Source organism: Pongo abelii, chromosome 12, assembly GCF_028885655.2.
Source record: "Pongo abelii isolate AG06213 chromosome 12, NHGRI_mPonAbe1-v2.0_pri, whole genome shotgun sequence".
NCBI lineage: Eukaryota > Metazoa > Chordata > Mammalia > Primates > Hominidae > Pongo > Pongo abelii.
The window spans coordinates 88818353-88833681 of record NC_071997.2 but is presented as its reverse complement, the minus strand read 5'-3'; the positions used below and the strand labels follow the sequence as shown (position 1 = coordinate 88833681).

The window sequence follows — 15329 nt, the reverse complement described above, 5'->3', positions numbered from 1 at the left end:
GATATACATTAAAATACTCCAGAGGAAAAAAAGTAGAGATGGCGAAGTGGTGAAGTTTGGAAAAATGCTGATAATTATTGACACTGGGTGATGGGTACATAGGTGATTATTATGCTGTTCTCTCTACTTTTATACATTTTTAAAATTTCTATAATGGAATGTTTAAAAATACCCACCTGTAGAGTACACCAATACCTAAAGCAAGAAAGACTATACAAATATATTTGAAAATCTAGATGATGTGGTCAATTTTATAAGAAAATATAAATGACCAAAATTGATTCCACAGGAAAATGAAAATCTAAACAGAGGAGTTTACCAAACTTTATGTGTAGATAATTTCAATGCTGTTTAAATTGTCCCAAAGCGTAGAAAAAGAAGGAAATTTTCCAAATTCAATTTCTTCTTTTACTTTTTACTTGGGACAATTTCCAACATATATGAGTAGAGAGAATATTACAATGAGGCCTAAAGTACTCATCTTTCAGATCTACAGTCATCAACACCTGGCCAATTTTGTTTTATTCTCCCATTTCCCACTGCACCCTACCTTTGGATTATTTTGAAGCAATCCTCAGTCATTATATCACTATATTCTCTTTGTTAAATAAGTATTGCTTTCATATGAGAATACAGCAAAGATTGTACAAAAATAATAAAATATTAGCAATCAGAATCCAGCATCATTTTAAGAATATTAAATCATTCAACTCAATAGCAAAAAACAAATAATCCAATTTTAAAATGGGCAAAAGATCTCAATAGACATTTCTCAAAAGAAGACATACAAATGGCCAACAAGTATATGAATAAATGCTAAGCATTGCTAATCATCAGCGAAATGCAAATCAACATCATAATGAAATATCGTCTCACCCCAGTTAAAATGGCTGTTATCGAAAAGGCAGAAAATAACGAATGCTGTCAAGGATGCAGAGAAAGAGGAAAACTCATACACCATTGGTGGGAAGGTAAATTAGTACAGCAACTTTGGAAAACAGTATGGAGGTTCCTCAAAAAACTAAAAATAGAACTACCATGTGATCCAGCAGTATCACTGGGAGTATATCCAAATGAAAGGAAGTCAGTATATTGAAGAGATATCAGCATTCCTATATTTATTATAACACTGTTCACAAGAACCGATATATGGAATCAACCTAAGTGTTCATCAGTAGATGAATGGATAATGATGGGCCCGGCCAGTGGCTCAGGCCTGTAATCTCAGCACTTTGGGCGGCCAAAGCAGCCAGATCACTTGAGGCCAGAAGTTTGAGACCAGCCTGGCCAACACGGGGAAACTGCGTCTCTACTAAAAATACAAAAATTAACTGGGCGTGGTGGTGCATTCCTGTAATCCCAGCTACTAGGGAGGCTGAGGCACAAGAATCTCTTGAACCTGGGAGGTGGAGGTTGTAGTGAGCCGAGAGCGTGCCACTGCACTCCAGCCTGGGTGACAGAGCAAGACTCTGTCAAAAAAAAAAAAAAAAAAAAGTAGTATATATACACAATGGAATATTATTCAGCCATTAAGAAAAACAAAGCCCTGTCATTTGCAACAACATAGATGGAACTGCAGAACATTATGTTAAGTAAAATAAGCCAAGCACAGAAAGACAAATATCTCATGTTTTCACTCATAGGTGGGAGCTAAAAAAGTGGATCTCATAGAGGTAGATGGTAAAATAGAATGGTGGTTACTAGAGGCTCGGTAGTAGGGGGTGGAGGGATGAAAGGAGGTTGGTTAATGGGTACAAAATACATTTATATAAGAAGAATAAGTTCTAGTATTCAACAGCACAGTAGGGCAACTATAGTTGACAAGAACTTAGAGTATATTTCAAAATACTTAAGAGAAGATTTGGAATGTTCCCAACACAAAGAAATTACAAATGTTAGAGGTAGTGGGTATCCCAGTTCCCTTGATTTGATTATTACATGTTGCATGCATGTATCAAAAAATTCATATACTCCAATAATATATGCAGCTATTATGTGTCGATAACATTTTTTAATGTTAGAAAATATTAAATTATGACTGAAAGGGATTTAGTCTAGGAAATCAAGGATGGCTAAGTATTAGGATATCTATTAATATTACTTATTATTAGGGAGATAATCGTATCTGTAGATGCCGAAAAGGCATTTGACAAATTTAACATTTATAGAATAGCAATACATAGATACTTCAACATGATAAAATATTCCTGTTTTAGCTAAAAGCAAGCATCACGCTTTATGGAGAAATTTTAGAAACATTTCCACTAAAGTGAGAAAAAGACAAAGATATGCCCCCATTATTTTTTAAAATTTTCAATTAAAGTATAAATTATACAAAGTTTGTTATTATTGTTATTATTATTTAACATTCTGTTAGGGAACTAACCTATGTTATTAGGCAATAAATGAAAATATTTACAGATGGTATATTTGTATAGCCAGAAAACCCAAAAGAACAAACTAAAAAACTACTACAAACAAAAAGAGAATTTGATAAGATAGTGAGAGGTACAAAATAAGCAAAAAACAAATGCTTTTACGTGTGCAAGCAACAACCAGTTAGAAGATAAAAAGGAAGAACTACTTTGGGCCATGATGGAGCCACAGGGACTGGATTTGCCCTGCCAGTGGTTTTCAGATGTTGAATGTAGGCAGTGCAGGACAGATTCTTCGGAAAACGAATGACATACGCCCTGTGATTGCTGCAGCTTACTGTCTGGAGAGATTCAAGACTGCTGTGCAGAGAGGGAGCACCCAAATAGAGCCTGGCAGTCTTCCTGAGTCGCGGAGACAGAGTTCAGAATTTGAGAAGGCCAAGGTAGTTAGACTTCACAGGGCTGATCGGGTGTGGTGGCTCACCCTGTAACCCCAGCACTTTGGGAGGCTGAGGTAGGTGTGTCACCTGAGATCAGGAGTTCAAGACCAGCCTGGCCAACAGGGGGAAACCCTGTCTCTACTAAAAATAAAAAAATTAGCCAGGTGTGGTGGTTGGTGCCTGTAATCTCAGCTACTTGGGAGGCTGAGGCAGGAGAATCACTTGAACCCAGGAGGCAGAGGTTGCGCTGAGCTCTGTTCTCCAGCCTGGGCAACAGAGCAAGACTCCGTCTAAAAAAAAAAAAAATCACAGGGCTGAGAGGAGAGAGCTAAAGAGAGGGAGGGAGGGAGAGCTCCAGAGATTCGTATTTTCATCTGAGAACTGATAAGCATGTGTGTATGTGAGGAAAGTACCTGAGGCTGAGGACAGAAAGACACAGGCAAAAAAATTCCAGCTCACACAGAGCTGGAAATAGTTTTCCCATCTTCTAGAATGGAAAAATCTTTGATACATTGGACATCAAATAGAGTGCACAGAAGGTGATTGCGTCTGGAATGGGGCCCAGATAGTCCTAAATGTAAGGCTGTTTTGGTCCACCCTAAGAAACTTAAAAGAGACCTTGGAAGAACCAAACCATTTCCAAGTAATTTAACTGTCATCTCAGAGCAAAGCTAAAAAATATTTAAACCATACCAAAAAGTCCAGTGCCCAAGAGTATAACATTCACAACGTCTGCATCCAGTCAAAGATCACCAGGCATACAGAGAATCGGGTCAAGTATGACAATACAATGGGTAAGAAAAAGTAATCATAGAAAAATATCTAGAAATGATGCAGGTGATTGTAGATAAGGACATTTCTGTGTATCTGTTGTCTACTGTTACATTTAAAATTTCCCCAACACTTAGTGAATTACAACATTTGGTATTTCACACAGTTTTGAAGGGTCAGGAATCTAGAAGCAGTTTAGCTGGGTGGTTCTGACTCATAGTCTCCTGGCGGTACCATCAAGCTGTCAGCGGGGGTAGCAGGCATCTGAAGTTTGGAATGGGGCTGGAGGATTCCAAACTCTCTCACGTGGCTGTTGGCAAAGAAGCCTCAGTACCTCACTACATGGGCCTCTCCAAATGACTGCTCAAGACATGGCAGCTGCCTTCCCCAGAGGAAATGATCTAACGGGGAAAGAGAGAGAGTGACCAAGATGGAAGTGCATTGTTTTTTATAAGCTAATCTTAGAAATGGCATGCCACATGCTACCAGTCACACAGACCAACCCTGGTAGAGAATACAGGAGGGAATTACCTATGGATCTGAATGTCAGGATGTGGAGATCACGGAGGACCACTTTGGAGATTGGCCACCACACTTCACATGTTCAGGAAGGTAAAGGAAAGCATGAGCATTTTAAGAAGAGTAAGAGAAGATATTAAAAAGACCCAAATTGAATTTTTGGAGTGAAAAATGCAATGACTAAAATGAAAAATACGCTGGATGAGATTCGCCTGTATTCTGAAGCTCTGTTATTAAGTATGTAGATGTTTAGGATTGTTATGTCTTCTAGATAAACTGACCCCTTTATCATTATAAAGTGACCCTCCTTATCTCTGGCAGAATTCCTTGCTCTGAAATCTGCTTTGTCTGCTATTATTGTAGCGATTCCAGATTTCTTTTGATTAGTGTTATCATCATATATCCTTTCCCATCATTTTAAACAAAAACTACTGCTGAAAAAATAATCGATATAATTCATGCAGAATAAATCTAATCACTCCTCACCTTGAATATATCTTTTTCTGTTTAATTCAGACCTGCCAGCTTTTTATAAATGCTGCAGTTGACTCTCCTGCAATTGATTACCACATATCTCTAGCCCAGAGTGCTTTGCAAATCTGCCTGACACATCCTGAGCTGCAGAATGAAATTTGCTGTCAGCTTATTAAACAGACAAGACGAAGACAGCCACAGAATCAACCAGGACCATTGCAGGTAGATATTAATATTGATACATATACATGCAATTTAAAGTGATATTGTTTTTCTGATTGTAAGAATGATATACATTCAGCATAGACATTTGAAGAATACAAAAAGTGCAGAAGGAAAAATAGGTATTAATATTTTGATGTCTACCTTTTTGATTTATATATTTATATGTTTATATATAAATGTATGTATGTTGGTGTGTGCACACTCACGGTTTTTTATATTGCTGGAGTTACAGTGTGCATACTACTTTTTTAAACTATAGAAAATAATCGTTTCCCCTGTATCCTTAGACATTCTTCAAAACATAATGGTCATGTTAACATTAAGTACTATACATTTCTATATTTTTTTCTATAATAAATACCTCTACAGTAGACATCTTTGAACCTAAATGAGACGGAATTTCACTCTTGTTGCCCAGGCTGGAGTGCAATGGCACAATCTCCCCTCACTGCAACTTCCGCCTCCTGGGTTCAAGCAATTCTCCTGCCTCAGCCTCCCAAGTAGCTGAGATTACAGGCATGTGCCAACACTCCCGGCTAGTTTTGTATTTTTAGTAGAGATGGGGTTTCACCATGTTGGTCAGGCTGGCCTTGAACTCCTGATTTCAGGTGATCCACCCACTCTGGCCTCCCAAAGTACTGGGATTACAGGCGTGAGCCACTGCGCCCACCAGGAACCTAAATCTTGTGGACAGGTCCAGCAAATTCCTTTGAATTCATTTTTAGAATTTTCCTATATCTTCAACAACATTCAGTATATTTTAAATTCTTACCAGGTAAAAAATGATATTTCACTATTGACTCAGGGTGCATTTCTTTAACGTGCAGTTGAATATATTTTTCAGGTGTTTGGTAGTCATCTGTGTTTACTCTTCAATGAACACCTGTTTTTATCTTTGTGTATTGACTCCCTGTTAGCCACAGGATAAATCAGAAATTTCTTACCTTAGCATATAGGACTCTCAGGGTTGGATCCAGGTTTTGTGAGACTTGAAGCTTATACAGTTTGGGAAATGCTCTTTAAGCAAAGACTTGAAAATTGATTACTTTTGCACATTTTAGAAATCATATGACCATGTAAACACAGTTAATAAGCCTTTCCCAGGACCTGTGCCCAAGAGGGAATCTGAAGCTTAAGCTTCATCTGCATCAAGAACACTTCGTAATCTGGCTCCACCAGCCCCCTCTTTCTCCACTTCCTGCCTCCAGCAGACAGTGAATGAATAAATGCGCCCCATCCTTCAAACACACTCCGCCTTTGCAGTATTCTCCACCTTGCACCTGATGGTATTCCTGTTACCTGGATCCCTCCTCTTCCTTCCCTTCCATAGACTTTATAGCCCAGCCCAAGCAACATATTCCCTATGATCCCTTCCCTGACTCCACAAGAAGTTAGTCATTCCTTCCATTGGTTATGCTTTAAAAAGTTAATACATGGTATTACCATGTTGTATTATAATTTACTGTTTAAATATATAACTGTCTCCTACTAGGCTGTAGGCTCCTTAAGGGCAGGGACAATGCCTATTTCTCCCTCTTTTTTAATATAACGTTTTAAAAATGACTGAAAATTATATATAACAAACAAGGGCAAATAAGATCTCTATCCAACTTTTTTAATATAATGTTTTAAAGATGACTGAAAAATTATATATAACAAACAAGGGCAAATGAGATCTCTGTCCTCCTTTTACATTTATTTACTCTAATGAGTTTGTCTAATGCCTAACATTTTTAAAGAAATGCAGTGTTTTATAGGATAAAGAAATAAAAAATTTGTTTTTGTTGTTTGAAGACATTTTTTTACCTTGTTTAGTGGTTGAGCATTAACCACCATGTTCTTCAGAAGAGAATTCTGCTGTAACATGTTTTATACTTCCTTGAAAAAATATAGAAAGAAGAATACAGAACAGAGCAAAGGAAAAATAAAAATCACATATATTGCTGCTACCTAAAGATAACCTCTGTTAATATTTTTATACTTGTCCCTTATTTAGGTATGTAGATACATACATATGTGTAGGTAGATTGGTTTTGATTTATGGCGTGTGTTTTCTACTGTTTTGCAATCTGCCTTTCTCAAAACTATTACTTGTATTTCAAGGAATGAGTAAATACGTAAGTGAAAAAAAGAAACAATGTTCCTAATCTTTGAGTGTGATGTCAAAAAGGAGTACCTTGTCTGCTTGTGCCTTGGTTCCTCAGTTGTAGATAACCATACACACAACTAGATGGATCGTAGATCTGACCCAATGTAGAGTTTTTGTTTTTAACCTATGATAAATGCTGTAAACAGATCATGCATATGTGAAAGAAGCAAAATGTTTATGGGTTAAGAGAGACTGTCATCAGCCCATTGCACTCACTCAGATGTGGATCTCTGACTGGCACGTGGTATCTAACCTATGATGCTTCTCCCTGCCCAGGGCTGGCAGCTCTTGGCACTCTGCGTTGGGCTCTTCCTTCCCCATCATCCTTTCCTGTGGCTCCTCAGGCTTCACCTAAAGAGGAATGCAGATTCCAGGTGTGCAGAATACTAGCCAGCTGAACTGTTTATGTGGTCTCTGAAAGTCTACGATAAATCATAAGTATTTAATGATCTGCCAGGTACATTTTCAGAAGAATGTATGAAACAAATATTGGTACAGGAAGCCTTTGGTTATCATTGATGTGGAGCTAGGAAAATATTTCCTTTGTTATGTTAAATCTCTTAGGAAAGATTGCAATAAATACTTGAATAACTGACAGAGAATATTCTTAAGTGAAAAGTGTATTTGCATTTCAAGTATGAATGACTTAGCATTAGTGGGTGTTCATTCAATAAAAGCAACTATTTTGTTTCCTTAGTTTTCCCTTTTACTATTTTTCTCCACATTGAATTCTTTTATTTGAAAAATTTCCCCCATGGTCTTCCCTCCTTTACTAATTGTATGTATTTGAATTACTTCAGAATTGTTACTCCTTTGAAAAACACATTTAAAGTTCAACTTCCAGAATGGCTTTCTTACATTAGGACCCAGGTCACTCAGCCAAGGCTTATCCAGGGTCATTTTGTCCACCAAGAGTTTTGTGTCAGGTTGCTTAAACTCTTGGACTAAAACAAACACAGTAAAAGAAACAAACAAACAAACCCAACTTGGAAGCAATAGGAAAATATTCTACAGTTCATAATACATTTTGGGGCTTCTGTGATCAAGGTCATCTGTGACCAAGGTCAGGTAATTTCAGTTGCAGTCACTGAGGAGCCCTGAGACCAAGGATCTGCCTACAGGGCACTTGAATACAAACATATTTGACAGGTGTTATCAATCTGCTTGAATAAGCAGTAAAATTTATGTATAACAAGCAAGGACAAATAAGATTTCTATCCAACTTTTACATTTATTTATTCTAATGAGTTTTTCTAATGCTTAACATTTTTTCATGAATGCAGTGTTTTTTATAGAATAAAGAAAGAAAACATTTTATTTTTGTTTGAAGATTTTTGTTTTTTGAGGCAGGGTCTTGCTCTGTCACCTAGGCTGGAGTGCAGTGGCATATTCTTGGCTCACTGCAACCTCCACCTCCAAGGTCCAAGCGATTCTCCTGCCTCAACCTCCCAAGTAGCTGGGACTACAAGCGTGTGCCACCACACCCAGCTAATTTTTTGTGTTTTCAATAGAGACAGGTTTTCACCATGTTGACCAGGCTGGTCTTGAACTCTTGACCTCAGGTGATCTGCCCACCTCAGCCTCCCAAAGTGCTGGGATTACAGGCATGAGCCACCACGCCTGGCCTGAAGACATTTTTTTTTTTACCTTGTTTAGTGGTCAAGCATTAACCACCATGTTCTTCAGAAGAGAATTCTGCTGTAACATGTTTTTATAAGTTACTCTCTACTATTCTTCATGCAATTGCTTTCTTTATATTTGTTAATATTAAATCACTGTATATTGACTTATGACTGGTAATTTTAAATTCAGCTTGTGACTATAATAATACAGTAAAGATGAAGAATACTTTGTGGGGAGGTTTGAGTGAGGCAGTTAGAAAAATAAAGAAGTTGGAATTTGAGGAAAGTTACAGCAGTTTAGTATTATCATTCAAAAAATGTTACTGTCAAAATTAGCCTAATACATTGTGATAATGTACAGGGATGCTTTCTTAATGGTTGCACATATTAGGTTGTCAATTAAATTTATTCTTAGATTTTATCTTAAGTTTTGTATTACAGGACAGAATTTGGAAAATATGCCATTTACTGCCAGCGTTGTGTAGAAAGAACGCAACAAAATGGTGACAGAGAAGCAAGACCCTCAAGGATGGAAATTCTTTCAACTCTTCTCCGAAACCCTTATCACCATTCTTTGCCCTTTAGTATACCTGTGCACTTCATGAATGGGATATACCAGGTAGGTTACCTGATGAAAATATGCTTAGCCGACTATCCTATGTACAACCTCTGTTATAGGGAACAGAGACTTCTCTGCCTACTTTTGTCAGCACCTGGCAGTGACAAACATGCAAATATATTAGACTTACTATCAGAACAGCTGAGTTTTGAAACAGTTTTGCTATAAAGGATTCACACTAATAACAAATCCATATTGAAGCAAATAAGGGATGGGCTTCACTGCCATTATGATTCTGATGGACAGAAAAATCAAAAACACTTCGGTTGGGGCTTTTTCCCATCAGTACACCTCCTAGGTGTGGAAATAATTACTGATACTGGGTGTGTACAATTTTAGTCTCTTTTAAAATCTCCAAATCTCAGAAATTATCTGGGAAAACTTCACTGGGCCCTTCCAGTTCTCAGATCTAGATGCTTGCTTATTAATTGAAGCAAACATGTTCCCAAACTAGCAATTAGTCTTTGTAGCCATACGCCTTTTATCACAGAATTCAGATACTTAACTGCCTATTAAAGAAACAAACATTAAATACATAAAAGTGTTCATTTATTTAAACATATTTCTTATTTATTTTCCATTTGATTAAAGATTGCATATTGTACTATAGTTCTTGGTTTGCTTCTAATGGGTAAGCATAATATCTTTGCAAAATATTTATAGCTGTCAACTGATCATTCTATTTTGGATTCATATCTGTTGGCTGAAGCTGAGATTTTTTAGTTCTTCAGCAAGCTAATTTCTGAGGTAACCTTGTTAATTTTCTCCAGAGGAGCTTTGGGAAAAAAAGTTAAAGCACTTATAAAAATATGTTATCATTAATCATGCATCAAGTATGCTCTGTTTCATCCCTAAAATCTCAGTTTGAAACTATGTATTTCTTATTAAGAGAACTGCTTTGTTATTTCTGTCTAGGTAGTTGGTTTTGATGCATCTACCACAGTGGAAGAATTTTTGAATACTTTGAACCAGGACACAGGAATGAGGAAACCAGCGCAGTCTGGATTTGCGTTGTTCACTGATGATCCCTCTGGCAGAGATTTAGAGCATTGTCTTCAAGGAAACATCAAGGTGAAACCAAGTCCTTTTCAGGAGCCAAGCCCAACAGACAGCAAAGAAGCTACTCTTTAAAAGAAGAGTAAACTTTGCAAGAAGTTTAATTCAGGAGTTTTCCAAAAATTTAACCAATCTAATCTCCACGATAAGAAAAAAAAATGCAGGACTTTGTTAAACCCATAGAATTCTTAATACACAATCTGTACATATATACATTCCATATTAAAGAGAGGAAAAGTGTTAGTAATGGAAATTATACTCTAAACATTAGGATAATAAGGGTAGATATGTAGAAGTGCTAATAAAATGGCTTTCCTTTTTTTTTTTCATTTATTCAGCAATACTTACTAAGCTATTTTTTTGTATCCCAAGGGCTGGCTGGACTCTGTGGGGAATACAAAAGGACCAGAAATAGTCCCTGCCCACAGTGAACTTAAAATTTGCTTACGGAAGAGCAGCTTTATACACAGATAACCTTGAACTAGGGTTGAAAGTGATGAAAGTTTTGAGAGTGCTGTGAACTTTGCACAGAAAGAGAGAGATTAAGTTCAGCATTGGGAGTTAGGGAAGGCCTGAGCTGGAAATGAAAAATGGTTTAGGAAACAGACCTGTGGCCGGGTGCAGTGGCTTACGCCTGTAATCCAAGCACTTTGGGAGGCCAGGGCAGGTGGATCATTTGAGGCCAGGAGTTTGAGACCAGCCTGGGCAGCATGGCAAAAACCCATCTCTACTAAAAATACAAAAATTAGCCAGGCATGGTGCCACATGCCTGTAGTCCCAGCTACTCTGGAGGCTGAGGCACTAGAATCTCTTGAGCCCATGAGGTCGAGGCTGCAGTGAGCCGTGATCACGCCACTGCACTCCAGCCTGGGCGACAGAGCAAGACTGTTTCACAAAAAAAAAAAAAAAAAAGAAAGAAAGAAAGAAAGAAAGAAAACAGACCTGTGGAAATGAAAAGGGAGGGATTTTAAAAGAATCTTTTCCAGATCATAGTAAAATAACTTTAATAGAGCTTCCATTTAGTAATGGCAATAATATATACAGAATTAGGCCAGGTGCGGTGGCTTACGCCTGTAATCCCAGCACTTTGAGAGGCCAAGGCAGGCAGATCATTTGAGGTCAGGAGTTCAAGACCAGCCTGATCAATGTGGTGAGACGCTGTTTCTACTAAAAATACAAAAAAATTAGCCAGGCATGGCGGTGGGTGCCTGTAGTCTCAGCTGCTCGGGAGGCTGAGGCAGGAGAATCACTTGAACCCAGGAGGCGGAGGTTGTAGTGAGCCGAGATCGTGCCACTGTACTTCAGCCTGGGTGACAGAGTGAGACTCAATCTCAATTTTAAAAATAAATAAATAAATAGAATTATAGAACCACAGGGGACCTTAGAGAAACAATGCACTTATTTTGCAAATGAGAAAACTGAGGCCTAGAGAGGGAAATGAGTTACCGAAAATCAAATAGCTAGACCTGGGTCTAGACCCTTTCCATAAATTATATTTCAGATTTCTTTGGTATAACTTTAGTTATTACAATCTTTTTGAACTCTGAAGGTAAAAAACTTGCTTCTTCAGTGACCAAATCATGAAAAAATCCCTGGAATCTCCTTGTTTCCAGTTTCAGGCAGTCATACATTACGATTCCTTTTTGAGTAAAAAATGCATGGCCGCAGTCCAAAGTTAATGTGTGTCCAAAAGGATAAGTGGGCCAAATAGCAATTTATAATTACATACTAAACTCGGAGCCGCACAGAGGCTGAAAACAAAAAGCTTGAGTATATTTGGTTTGATCATATTAATTGAAAAATTTCAGTCTGCAGCACACTTGTCTTCAAAAAATTTTGATTTGAAAAGTACTGTAAATCTCAGTTTTCCACTTCCTTTCTAGATTTGTGACATTATTTCCAAATGGGAACAGGCTTCCAAAGAACAGCAGCCTGGAAAATGTGAAGGTACAAGGACTGTTCGTCTGACATACAAAAACAGGTATGTAATACTGCATCCAGATGCCAAAGTATGAGTATACAATATGTTCAAATAATGCATCTACTATTTACCTTTCTATTGAATGCCTTAAAAGTTATTTATTGGTAAGTTTGTCTTTCTATAAATGATAACTCTGTTTCTATAGGAAAAAAACCTTGTCACATAAAATTTTGTTTCTAATTCTAGTCTCTTAATGTCATAAAGAATTATATTTTATAAAAATATGCTTTTAGACAAAGATCAGAAACACTAGGTCTCAGCTGAGCATGGTGGCTCACGCCTATAATCCCAGCACTTTGGGAGGCCAAGGTGGGCAAATCACCTGAGGTCAGGAGTTCGAGACCAACACTTTGGGAGCCAACATGGCAAAACCCCGCCTCTACTAAAAATAACAAAAATTAGCCAGGTGTGGTGGCATGTGCCTGTAATCTCAGCTACTCAGACAGCTGAGGTGGGAGAATCACCTGAGCCCAGGAGGTTGAGACTGCAGTGAGCCGTGATTGTGCTACTGCACTCCACACTCCAGCCTGGGCAACAGAGTGAAACCCTGTCTCAAAACAAACAAAAAATACACACACACACACACACACACAATCAGAAAAACTACAGAAAAAAAATAGCTGCTCTTAGAGTAGTTGATACAAGGATGCATTTTTCACTTTCATAATTTCCTGTAACAGTATTATTACATTTTTCATAAAGACTGAATACTTCAATACCCTACTACAGATCTGTAGTAAGAAGAGATACCTATGTTTCTTTGGGAGGCCAAAGCAGGTGGATCACGAGGTCAGGAGGTCGAGACCACCCTGGCTAATATGGTGAAACCCCGTCTCTACTAAAAATACAAAAAATTAGCCGGGCGTGGTGGCGGGCACCTGTAGTCCCAGCCACTTGGGAGGCTGAGGCAGCAGAATGGCATGAACCCGGGAGGCAGAGCTTGCAGTGAGCCAAGATCGCACCACTGCACTCCAGCCTGGGTGACAGAGCAAGACTCCGTCTCAAAAAAAAAAAGAAGAGATACCTATGTCCTATGTTTGCCTCAGTCTTTTGGAAGTTATATATTCTTTATACTCATATTTATCCCTTCTCAGTCTTTCATTCTCATTTTTCTCTTTCTTTCTGTCTCTCTTTCTCTCTCCCTCTCTCTCTCTCTCTCTCGGTGTTCACCGAGCTTCAACTGTAAGGTCTATCACTTAGCTAGATGCTATGAATAAAATTGTAATAAATACAGACAGACCCAGTCCCTGATCTTTTGGAATCTACGGGTTAGTGAGGAAGACTATTGCTGGGCATATCCTCACTCTAATGAGTGTGTAATGACACAGTATGTTCTCTGAAGGGAGAGAGAGGTACTGTGAGGGCACACAACAGTGAGCCTGACCTAGACAGGAGACCTCGGGAGGCTTCTTTGAGGAAATGATGTTTACGCCAAGTTCAGAGGGAGATGGGAGTGGGAACATCAAAATGCATAGAAAAGAATGTTCAAAGGCCTGTAGAGGGAGGCTGCTCAGCTTGTGTCAGGAATTGAGAAAATGCCAGAGAAGCCGGAGCACACACCTTCTCTACAGATAAAATGGTAATGTACTTTGGCATGTAATCAGGAACCAGATTTCCTTTCTTTCTTTTTAAATATTTTCATTTCTTTCATGTATTAGCAAAAGGTAGTACTTAATAAACACTGTTAGCTGACCAGCTCACATTAATTATAACAAAATAATGGTATTTTGCTGGTTTTATTTGAGTCTTATACCCTGTAAATTAAGGAATCTATAAAATGTCAGACCCAGAGCCTAGTGGAATTATTGGAGTGGAACTCAGAGGTCTCTTTTTGGAAGATGTTCAGACTTAAAATTGGAATGTAAGAATTGAAGGCACTGTACAACATAAAGAATGTAATAGCCTTTGATCGACTTTAAAATTTCTTGTTCTAATAGTCCATCCCACCGAAATACCCAGATAAGCGGGCAGAGTATTCCAGTATGTCCCAGTATCTTTCTTGTCATGTTTTTGTCATATTCTTTGTCAATATTTTTGTTAAAAACTTGGGACAGACATTTACATGTTTATTAATAGGGAGAATAGTTAAATAAATATGGCACATTCATATTTTGGACTCTTCTCTCATCCAGTTGGCCACTTAAAGGGCCACCCAGTATTTGAACAGACTCTGTTGATCTGAATAAATGGTGATTGTGAACACTGGAGCTTCTTTATTCAGGGTCTCATGAGCTGTGATGATTTGCCAGAGTTTCAAGTAATAAGAAAGTGACTATTAATCTTTGGTATCTAAGGTTTTAAAATCATACATTCCTAGAGATAAGCAATATTGCATAGATATTGGAAGTCTAATAGGCTTCACCCCTGGAGGGACCTGTTTCCCTTGAGGGCAAACTTTATCAAGGGCCCTTTGGTGACTGGCAAGGACAGCAGGCTAGAAGATTTGGACCTTCTAGATTATTATTGTAGTTCTGTTTAATGTGGAGCAGTAGTTCCCAACGTGGGCCCCACACTAGCAGCCTCAGGACCACGTGGAACATGTTAGAAATGCAAATCATTAGGCCCCACTTCAGACCCACTGAGTCAGAATTTCTGGGGGTGGAGCCCAGGAGTCTGTGTTTTGACAGCTCTCCAGATAATTCTTACATGTGCTGGGTTTTGAGAAGCACTGACCTAAAGGTCCTCATCACTGCCCCTGCCTCTTGGCCTCAGCCTTTGTGGAAGGAGCCAGCTCCTGGACCTGGCCTGCCAAAGACATTTATGGAAAAGAGGTTCAGGCATTCTTTTTTTTTTTTTTTTTTTTTTGAGACAGAACTTCACTCTTCCTGCCCAGGCTGGAATGCAATGGCACGATCTCAGCTTACTGCAACCTTTGCCCCCCAGGTTCAAGCGATTCTCTTGCTTCAGCCTCCCAAATAGCTGGGATTATAGGCGCCTGCCACCACACCCAGCTAATTTTTGTATTTTTATAGAGACGGGGTTTCACCATGTTGGCCAGGCTGGTATCGAACTCCTGACCTCAGGTGATCTGCCCGCCTCAGCCTCCCAAAGTGCTGGGATTACAGGCATGAGCCACCGCACCCAGCCAAGACTATTCC

The 15329-nt window shown here is 38.6% G+C and overlaps 1 protein-coding gene across 5 annotated transcripts in view; it reads left to right on the top strand.

The window, feature by feature from the left end:
- The window catches only part of PLEKHH2 (pleckstrin homology, MyTH4 and FERM domain containing H2), a 130145-nt gene that overhangs the window by 95609 nt on the left and 19207 nt on the right, over positions 1–15329 (top strand). For 4 of the 5 annotated variants that reach the window (XR_010136310.1, XM_054547604.2, XM_054547602.2 and 1 more), the window contains 5 exons: positions 4622–4801; positions 7230–7327; positions 9017–9198; positions 10114–10265; positions 12134–12231. Coding sequence is in view for 4 of the 5 variants with exons in the window: in XM_054547604.2 (XP_054403579.1) it covers positions 4622–4801; positions 7230–7327; positions 9017–9198; positions 10114–10265; positions 12134–12231 (710 nt within the window). In the remaining variant the exon portion in view is untranslated. Of the gene's footprint in view, positions 1–4621; positions 4802–7229; positions 7328–9016; positions 9199–10109; positions 10266–12133; positions 12232–15329 lie in introns of all 5 variants that reach the window. The other variant, XM_063713714.1, reaches the window with a different exon arrangement.